We start from the raw sequence: 10,792 nt of genomic DNA, 5'->3' as shown, positions 1-10,792 counted from the left end.
CTACCAGGAAGCTACAAGCTCACCCTAGAAAGATGCCAAAATGTCATGGAAAAGGAGCACATGTTGATTTTAATAGCTTTTTTTACTGGAAGATTCATGTCATATATACCAAAAAACAAACAAACAAACAAAAAAACAACCAAACCCATTGCCATTGAGTTGATTCCAACTCATAGTTACCCTATAGGACAGAGTAGAACTGCACTATAGGGTTCCCAAAGAGTGCCTGGTATATTCAACTGCCGACCTTTTGGTTAGCAGACATAGCTCTTAACCACTGCCCCACCAGGTCTCCCGTCCTACATATACCACAGAAAAACAGGAGACAAAAAAAATCATGGAAAAAAATTTAATTCCTAAGAGAAGTATACATTTAAAGTAGATAAAAATATGGTTTATACATTTTTTTAAGGAAATATAATTTAACTATAAAATGCCTAGATTTACATGTGACCTAGTACTTATTTCATATTAACCAGATCCATTTACTCTAATAAATTTCTACTATATATATATGTCTTCGTGTATCTAAGTATTTTTAAATGAAAGTGAAGAAAACAGAAGTCCTCACAACTGGCCCATAAACATCATGATGAATGGTGAAGAAACTGAAGTCGTCAAGGATTTCATTCTACTTGGATCAAATATCAATGCCCATGGAAGCAGCAGTGGAGAAATCAAAGATGTATTGCACTGGGCAAATCTGTGGCAAAAGACCTCTTTAAAATCTTAAAAAGCAAAGATATCACTTTGATAAGTAAGATGCATCTCACCCAAGACATGGTTTTTCAATCGCCTCATATGCATGTGAAAGCTGGAAAATGAAAATGGAAGTCCAAAGAAGAAATGATTCATTCAAACTGTGATGTTGGTGAAGAATACTGAATATACCATGGACTGCCAGAACATCGAACAAATCAGTCTTGAAGGAAGTATAGCCAGAATGCTCCTAAGAAATGAGGATGGCAAGACTTTGTCTCACATACTTTGGACACATCATCAGGAGGGGGCAATCACTGGAGAAGGACATCATGTTTGGTAAAGGGTCAGTGAAAAAGAGGGAGATCTTCAATGAGATGGACTGACACAGTGGCTACAACAATGGGTTTAAAAATATCAATGATTGTGAGAACGGCACAGGACCAGGCAACATTTCCTTCTGTTACTCGTAAGGTCAGTATGAGTCAGAGCCAACTCAACAGCACCTAACAACTTTGAAGCCAGAACATAAAATCTATGTCTGCACATCCATACGCAAGCTATCCTGCTTGGTATCTTCATGGAGATAAAATGCTAAAAGATGAATAAAACAGAAAATCTCAAGTCACAAACTAACAAAAGTATTTTCTCAAGTTTTCTGGACTAGTGTATACTAATAAAAGTAACCTGTATTAATGCAATCTGGATTTTCAGATAGAAAAACAAGTCAATGGTTGGCTGTCAAAACTTAAAAACAATAGGGTTGGGAGGACCCTCACAATAATGGCTATTAAATCATAATTTTAGAAAAGTAAAATTATTTGTAGAATTGGGCAATAGCATATAGAATGTCTTAACTTTTCTTAGTTTAAACTCTCTAATTTGACTCAAAAATTCTTAATCATGCCCTTTTAGTACTTTAGTCTGACATATTGACTTTGCAGTCTATACTCTGTAAGACAGCAGGTAAGTCTAGCACAGAAGAAATTGTATAATGGGGCACAGGGGATGACTTCTGTGGCACTATTCTGTTTTTATTTATCCAGACTGTTGCTTTCAGTCCTGCGTTGAGGCCTCCTTGTATATCTGTTTCTAGTGTATCACCAACCATTACACAGTCCCCACACTGTACTCCGAGGAGATCACAGCAGTAGTAAAATATGGAAGGTGATGGTTTCTCCTCTGTCTGCTCTCCACCTACAACAATGGCATCAAAAAAGGACTGACAGGCACAAGCCTCAATCTTCTCTCTCTGGGTCTGTCTGTCTCCATTAGTTAACAGAAGTAGGTGGACCTCCTTTCGAAGTTTAGTAAGCATGGCTTTGACATCATCTGCCAGTGTCATATGCTGTAAACGTGTAGATTTCCATAGAAAATAACATTCTTCAGCCAATTTCCTATTGGCTGCACCACGCTTGGTTTCCTGGATAGCTTCTTCCCAATATGAAGTCCTTAGATCAGTAATGCATGTATTGGAAGGATAAAAACATTCCTTGCTGAGTTTAACTTCAACTTTATCACAGATGATTTTAGCCTCTTCTTTGTAATGATATTTTGATTGTAAGAGCTTTATCACCTAAACAAAGTAAAATAACTCCATTAACACATTTCATGTCTTTAATAGTCATGCCCTAAGAAGCTGTGATCCTAGAGCAGGTGTTTAAGAGACTCTATGTCTCAAAAGCAGCTCTATGACCACACCATTTCTGGTGGGAACTGGACTTACTTTTAAAGAACACCAAAGTGAAGATCCCACAACCTCTCTAGACAACTCATTTTTTTTTTTTTTTTTTACCATTTCTAGTCCGTGAAGATTCTTCATATATAGCTAATAAAAACCCTTAATTCGGCAGTTTAAATCCACTGTCCTTCATTCTGGTCATGAAGACATGAAAACAAAACTTGTGTTTGTATTTTGTAAAACATTTTAAATTTCAGACCTTACTTACACTCTTCCCAGAAAAAATAATGCTAATTCGTCTAACCTTTTCTCAACTACATCCACTTCACATTTGAAGGCCTAAACTGACCATCATGTAGAATGGAACCCAATTCTGTACTTTTATAAATGTGTCTCTACAGCTCTAATGAAATCAAGCATGTATTGTGTTTTCAGAGGTTTAATGACCTAGTGCTTCTTCCAAACCTAGTTTTTCAGATAAAAAAAATCAAGGTGTTCTGAGTTACCTTCTTTGTCACGTTTGTTCAGAATCCCTCATAAGAATCAAGCAATCTCTCTCCCGTGTTCCCACAGCTCTTTATCTTGGCTTTTATTACATTAGGTTCTTACTCATCTGACCTGTCTTCTAACATTCAGTAAGGACCCTAATGTGAAAAGCATTATACCAAATGCTCATATATGCTATCTGTAACCTTTTTCTACAACTCTGCAAGGGAGTTTCTTGCAGAGATGAGAAAACAGAAGTTCAGAATTGTTAACTTGCCCAAAGTCAAATAATAAAAACTGCAAGAACTAGGACTTTAATCCACACTGGCCTACTTCCAAACCCACACGCCTGCCTTTACACCGATGTATTAGCTGCTAGATATTCGTTCCCTTGTCCTAGGGGCATTACCCAGTGGGGAAAACCACCACCACAAAATGCTGGGTAAAGTGCAATGACAGTCATGTCAACATGAACAGTGGAAACAAAATGGAAGGAATACATAATTCTGCAGGGTAGTTAGGTAAGGTCTCACAGAGCAACTAACACTTAAACCAAGGAGTTACCAAACAGACAAGTTGGTTGGTGGGGATGGGAGGGAGGATATACTCACTCAAACCAAAATTAAAACCCACTGCAGTTGAGCTGATTCTGTTAGCAACCCTGTAGGACAGCAGAACTGCCCCATAGGGTTTCCAAGGCTGTAAATCTTTGCAGAAGTAGACTGCCACATCTTTCTCCCACGGAGCAAGTGGTGAGTTCAAACCGCTGATCTTTTGGTTACCAGCCATAATCACTCCAGACAGAAGAAACAGCATGAACAAAAAGGCACAGATCTTGGGATTTTGTGAACTGGGAGAGGCAAGAAGCTGAGTTTAGCTAGAATGGAAGGCATGTGAGGGAAGATGCTATGAGGTAAGGCTGAAGAGGCTGTTTGGAAACAGTTTGCAAAAGGCCTTGCACCACATGATGCAGGTGATGCTGCCCAAATCCTGGTGGCACTTACCATTCCCATACATGCCACTGGCTTCACACTGTAAGTATTTGTGCCCCTCTGCCTAAGGGCCTTTTTTGGCCACAGGGGCACCCATGCACACAGACTGGGGCCAAGCGTCGCGGATCACGTTTTGTGTGGCCTTTCTCGCCATGGTCTTGTAATTCCCACCCAGGTGATTGGGCAGAACTGATAGGGTAACTGTGGCCCACCAATGGGATTGGTCAGTTTTGCCATCCCGCTGGGTTTGAGATGAGCCACCCTAGAGGCAGAAAGAAGAAGATTCCACCACCAGCAAGGAAGAACAGCCAGGAGCCAGCACGTCCTTTGGGCCCAGGATCCTTGCACTGAGAAGTTCCTGGAAGCAAGAGACTGAGAGAGAGAGCAAGACAGCTGAACCCTGAAGAGGTGAGAAGCAGTGGCAGGAAAGACCCGGCAGCGGAAATCCAGCAGCAGGAGACGGCACAGTGGGCTTCAGAGAGAAAGCTGAGTGCCTTTGGGGAGAGGACTAGGGCCAAGGAGAAGCGTGCCTGTGAGCACAGTTGGGAAAAGGCTGTCCTGATGGAAGAATTGTATCCTGAGTGTTCCTGAGCCTAAACTGTACTGTTACTTCCATAATAAACCCCATAATCGTAAGTATGATTATGTGTGGCCACTGCAATGAATTATCGAACCCAGCAGAGAACTGGAGAGTGCCGTGGGAGGGACGGTTAGTGCTAGAGTTGGTAAAGATGGCAGAGAGAGAAGGCATGTCTGATCTCCGCCTCATAGAAATCAGCCTTAGGCTGTTAATCTTGATTCTCCTTCCCCCTTGTGAAGTTAGAGGAGGTCAGACACTGCTCCTGTGCTGTTTTTATATCCTGGGAGCAGCCTTCAACCAATAAGGGACAGAAATGAGTGGATTAAGTATCTTAGCTTTCTTGCCCCTTAGGTGGGATAACTGAAGCATATTCTGCATACTGTCTCCCAGAGTTCCTCAACTGTCCACACCAGTAACCTGCTCATTAACTCACCCTACATTGGAATCCTTCCCTTCTCTGTCTCATTTCCCCACTTCCCTGCAGTGCTTCCTGGAATCACCTCCCAAATGAACTACCTGCATCTGAAGTCCTTGTCTTAGGGTGTGCATGTGGGGGAACTCAATCATGTCAAGGCAATTTCAGATCTTTGGGAATACACGTATCTGGGCCTCAGCAAGGTCTGCTGTTGAAGCAAAGCAGTCAAACAAGTTAAAATGTGCTGCCCTAAACTATATAGGGAATAAGTGGTATGCTATGCCCACCAGAAACTTAATTCAGCTACTGGAAAGGAAGATCACATTCTTTTTCCCTCAGAGGGAATCTCTTAGAATCACTTACTCCAAATAAAAGGGAATATTTTTCAGGCTATTTGTGCTAATCAGGAAATAAGAGTTAAAAATAGTAAAAAAACAAAAATTTTTTTAAGGCTAATCAGCCCAGAAAAGTACGTTAGCCCTAAGAATTCTAGGTGAGGATAAACACTGTAAACTTTTGTTTTATAAAGTTACATTTCAATTAGTAAATCAAGTTATTTCAACCTCTGTGGTTATGTCACCATCTTTTCAAGCAACATCGAATTACTCTCGAGCTACAAGAAAGGCATCCCAAAGTTTTAGCAGACCCAGTGCTACACAGTAAAAGGACACATGCCCCTAGGACTCCACAGTGGGAGCTGGTTCATGGCTAATGAACAAAGAACACCCAATAAAGAGCCAATTTCCTGTTATTGCAATTAGCAATACATTAAGCACATTCTTGGCGCTCTGAGAAAATCTGTGTATTCAAAGATGAAGGCAGGGAGAAATTGAAAAAGCAGGACTAGCTTACCATAAAGAGAGATTCTTGTAAAGGGGTGGCATACCATCCCCAAGTTTTGAAATTTTTTCCCATCCACCCGTAAATTAACTTTCCCATTACAATTAATTACAGATTCATCTGGGTTAACAAGTAGCATTTTAACAATATTAACATCTTTGGTGAAAAGTCTATTAGTTGTTCACAAAATAATATTTGCTCCAACAGAAATAACATCTAAGTTTAGTTAGTTCACATTATTATTAGTACAAACTCTACAAACCCTGCAAAGAAAATGGGAGTTTTGATTGATTTGGGGATGTAGGAACAAGATCTCAAACTTGGTGGTGTCATGACATTTTGTGCCTGGGGTAAGGCAGGCTTGCAAAGGATTCAGAGTAGAATGAGTCTACCAGGCAACTACAGGCATGAAGAAAGGGGCCCTAAGATAGTGAGAAATGGGGGATCAATTTGCAGATGTAATATAAATTCAAACTTCACCCACTTCAAACTCTCAGGTTATACCTGAACACATAACAAAAACGGAACTCTACTCTTCTACCTTCTACTCCCTGAACCCAGAACTACAGTTAATACTATCAAAAAAGTGTAGTGAATTGTGATTTAAAAAAAACTTTGACGGCTTCATTGGGAATCACATAATACTTTGTAAGACTGTGATTTAGTAAAATATTTTCTGAATACCAATTATTTGGTGAAACAGCTGAATTCCAAACAAAACTATTTCAAAAACACATGCTCTTCACCAAAAAGCATATTCAAATGGCCAACCAGCACATGAAAAAATGCCCAACATTATTAGCCATTAAACAGATGCAAATTAAAACCACAATGAGATATCACCTCACCCCATTAGAATGGCAATGATCAAAAAAATGGAAAACAACAGGTGTCAGGAAGGTTGTGGAGAAACCAGAATCCTCATCCATTGCTGGTGGAAATGTAAAATGGTGCAGCCACTGAGGAAAAGTTTGGTGGCTTGAACACAGAACTACCATACGACCCTGCAATCCCAATTCCAGGTATAAACCCAGAAGAAGTGAAGGCAGGAATGCAAAAAGAAACCTCTACACCAATGTTCATTGCTACACTTTTCACAATAGCCAAAAGGTGGAAACAACTGAAATGTCTATCAACAGATGAATGCATAAACAAAATGTGGTATAGACATACAACGGCCTATTATACAGTCATAAAGAGAAATGAAGTTCTGATGGGTGCCACAACACGAACCTTGAAAACATTATGTGAGCAAGTAAGTCAGTTGCAAAGGGACACTGGATGATCTCATTTACATGAAATAAGCAAATATACAAAAACCAAAGATTATTAATAGTTACTAGGGGTAGGAAGGAGGGGGAAAGGGGGAATTTCTGTTTGGGTGGCACTGAGTTTATGTTAATGGTGGTAGAATATTTTGGAAAAGGATAGTGATAACGGTGGCATAACATGAAAAATTTAATCAATGTCAATGAATTGTAAATGTGGAAGTTGTTGTATTGGTAAATGTTTTGGTGTATATATTTTCACCACAATAAAAAATAAAAATACATGCTCACATAATAGGATTGTCTGCATGCAGCCTAACAATTCCAGCAGCTCTCCTGTTATTTTTAGCTCAAGTCTTTGGTCAAATATCACCTCCTCAATGAGGCCTAACCTGACTAACCTAATTAAAATTGCAGTTCATTGCCCCCCTTCACTTTTTCTAGCACATCTATAAATACATTTGATTTATCACATTCACTGTCATCCCCACTAGTAAGTAAACTCAAAAAATGCAGAATTCTTTTCGGCTTTGTTCACTGAGAAACTCTAAGTTCTGTAGAAGGGTTCTTCTTCAGTTGTTGTTAGGTACCGAATCAACTCATAGCAACCCCATGAGACAGAGAACTGCCCCATAGGGTTTTCTTGGCTGTAATCTTTATGGAAGCAGACCACCAGGTCTTTCCGCCGCAGAGCTGCAAGTAGTGAACTGAAAGACAGGCCTGAAGACGGTGAAAAGAAACAACTTTCCCAGGTGATTAAAAAAAAAACACCACCAACACTGATCTATATAGTCAGTCTATAACCCCTTCTCTCTAAGCCCAAGGCAGTGGCTGAACCTTTCCCTTCTTTCATTCTCCCTTCGGAATGATTTTAAAAAGCTAGAATGTTGCTTTTGAATAGGCCGAATGTTATTAGTGTTGTTATATTCTTATGTGATAAAGTATTCCTTGTATAGTCAAAAATACACAGTACGATCCTACTGGTTTCATGGCTATTTATAAAAGAGGCAATAGCAGAAACAACATTACACCAGAAATCTGGAAACCAGAATTTCTATCCATCTAGCCAGCATTCATTGCACATTTACTATGTGTTAAACTAAAAGTTTGTGCCCTCTCAAGAAGCTTACCATTCAGTTGCAATCATCTGAGTTGCAAACATTAATTGTAATACCATTTGACAAGTGCATTAAGAGATCTGAACAAAATATAATACTGATACAAGTGAGGGTGTAAAGACCAGGAAGAAATACAACCTGATCTGTGTTTTAGAAACATCACTGTGGCAGGGATGTGGAAGATGAATTGAAGTGGTAAGCCTAGAGATAAGAAACCCACGCAAAAGTCCGGGTATGAGGCCAGGTTTTACTAAGACAAGGGCAGTGGGACTTGCAAGGAAGGGACCAATATGAATGATGTGTCAAGAAGTAGAACGGACTGGGTGACAGGGTGCATGGTGGCACAATTCACTGAGCAACAATGGGTGCTACGTTCTTTCCATGCATTCTACTAAACCTACCTGATAGGGTCATTGAGGACTAATGTCATTATTCAAGTTTTCCAATCAGAATTTGAGGCTTAGAGTGGTTAAGTAACTTGTTCAGGTGGTTTCAGCTAGGTTAGGAGAGCTTTGGTTCAAACTCAAACCTATCTGATTTTCAAATGTGAACTCTTGGGCTACAGCATAAAGAAAACAAGAATTTAACTGTAACACATTGGACTTGACCTGCTCAGGACACACAGGTAAATACGTATTGCAGCCAGCTAGAGATTATTGGCAGCAGTGTAGCATAGAGCAGTGCCACTGCAGTCAAGACAGTCAGTTGTGTCCAATGCCCTAGTAAAGGCATTAAGACAGACCTAAAGTATCCACTGATTTCAGCACTTTAGGAAGTTCCTAATGACCTCCTAAGTCCACTTCACTTGAGTGGCAAAGGCAGACAAAATCTACACTGCAATGGATTTAGGAATAAATAGGAGGTAGATACATGGCATATAGTATAGATTTCTCCTGGAAAACAGCTGTCAAGGGAGACAGGTAACATCTAGCGGAGGAAGAAAGGTCCAAAGGACACTTTCTTCTTTATGTTTTAAAGTAGGAGACAGACCTGAAGATGCAATTTGAGGGGAACGTACCAAGAAAGAAAGGCTGAAGAGGTTGAAGATCCAGGCAGACAAAAACTAACTGACGGGACACTTGGGAGTTCTTAGAATTAGCTTTTGAAAGTTTTCTCCTTGACGCTGAAGTTAGAGGAAGAAAAGCAAGCGTGGGTCAGGAGTTTGAGGAGCCCTGAGTAGCGCAGACTTTTTTTGCTTTAAGTGTCATCCAAGAAATCCACTGAGGGTCACACCCACAGTAGGGAGGCCCCGAGGGTGGTTTCTGCGGAGAAAATTCTCTGGTTGATTCTGAAGCTAGCCACCGATAGTTGTGTAAATTCTTAGGTCAAAAAATGGGGCTGCCTTATCTGAGTCTCCTCAAAGATCCACCGAACACCACGCGGTGGGGAGACGACCCTACCACGAGGTCAGTCACGGAGAGCTTGACGCGAGCACTCGCCCTGACTGGCCCAAACCTGTCCTGGTCAAGAGCCTGGCTGGCGTGTATCGCAGTGTGGTGTGACCATCTTACCGCCATGGGCAACTCTGCCAACGTGGTAATTTTTAATGACATCTTTCCGGGTCCCAGGGCGCTGGAACAAACTTTTAGAAATCAGCCTCCCAGATTCTAGGCGCAGCCAGGCAAATAACCCATGCCACCGGGGTTGGAGGGCGGCCTCCGCACGCTGGTTACCTACTCGCCCCTCTTTCGTGCTTCTCTGGCCCGGGGGCAGGCGTAGGCGCCCACAGCCTCCAGCGGCCTCAAAGGAGGAGAGAGATCAGAGCCTCTGGGGCCGCTCCGGACGACTGGGCCGGCGCAGTGTTAAGTTGGCGATGGTCCGCGGTGTGGAGCCCCCGGGTCGGGAGCGGGCGGAGGGGACAAAAGCATGGGACGCGCGCGGGACGGAAGTGGGGTGCGTCCACCGGCCCCGAGGTACGCCGCGAAGGCCAGGACGTTACCTCCAACATGCCGCTCCTACTTGCCGCGGCAGTGTCGATGAGCGTGTTGTCCAGGTCAAAGAACACTGCCCGCACCTGGCTCAACCCCATCCCGCTGGCCGCTGCCCAGTGCGCCAACCCGCCGCTGACGCCTCCGGGGGAAGAGCCCCGAGGGGCGGAAAGGCGCGGGCGGGGCGGAAGTACCTAACTCTTCCGCCTAGCCCTCACTGGAACTCCCGCGAGATGTCTCGCTCACAGCAGCGAGATCCTGCGAGACTTTGGGCAATAGTCTATAAGGTGGGCGTCTGGTGCCCTCTTCAGTGGTTTCTTGAGCGGTTTGTTTGGCAGGTGATCTGAAGCTCCATTTTTCTCCTGGGTATCTTCGTTCTAAGGAGCCCTGGTGGCGCAGTGGTTAAGCGCTTGGCTGCTGACTGAAAGCTCAGCGGTTTGAACTCACTAGCCGCTGGGCGTGGGAGAAGGATGTGGCCGTCAGCTTCCGTGAAGATTTACAGCCTTGCAAACCCCGTAGGGGGAGTTCTACTCTGGCCTACATAGGGTCACTATGAGTCAGAATTAACTTGCTGCAGATTTATTTTTATCCTTGTTCTGCTTATCTCTTTTCTTGCTCTGCCCTTCTACTTGGAGACACATAGCTGCCTGGGGCGATTTTCTGCGCTGTGTGGCTTTCCAGTCCTGAGGCGGGTAGTTATCACTGCGGAGCGGCCCTCATAAGATTTTATCGCCCTGTGAGTCAGAATCGACTCTACAGCAACGGGTCTGGTTTTTTTTGTTTGG

The 10,792-nt window shown here is 42.6% G+C and overlaps 1 protein-coding gene across 2 annotated transcripts; it reads right to left on the bottom strand.

Annotated features, from left to right (window-relative positions):
• Nucleotides 1-1,095: 1,095 nt before the first annotated feature.
• Nucleotides 1,096-10,152, bottom strand: NANP (N-acetylneuraminic acid phosphatase). 2 transcript variants are annotated; one of them, XM_004376467.2, is made up of 2 exons: nucleotides 10,019-10,152; nucleotides 1,096-2,275 (listed from the first exon to the last, which is right to left on the bottom strand). In XM_004376467.2, the coding sequence occupies exons 1-2, from the start codon at nucleotides 10,106-10,108 to the stop codon at nucleotides 1,619-1,621; spliced, it is 747 nt and encodes a 248-aa protein (XP_004376524.1). In that variant the 5' UTR covers nucleotides 10,109-10,152; the 3' UTR covers nucleotides 1,096-1,618. The 2 variants fall into 2 exon arrangements, with proteins under 2 accessions (XP_004376524.1, XP_023587128.1); XM_023731360.1 differs by lacking the exon at nucleotides 10,019-10,152 and adding an exon at nucleotides 9,591-9,955.
• Nucleotides 10,153-10,792: the final 640 nt, after the last annotated feature.

Source organism: Trichechus manatus, unplaced genomic scaffold, assembly GCF_000243295.1.
Source record: "Trichechus manatus latirostris isolate Lorelei unplaced genomic scaffold, TriManLat1.0 scaffold00042, whole genome shotgun sequence".
Taxonomy (NCBI): Eukaryota; Metazoa; Chordata; class Mammalia; order Sirenia; family Trichechidae; genus Trichechus; species Trichechus manatus.
Note: the sequence above shows the minus strand (reverse complement) of the source record. Positions and strands in the feature narration are given on the sequence as shown.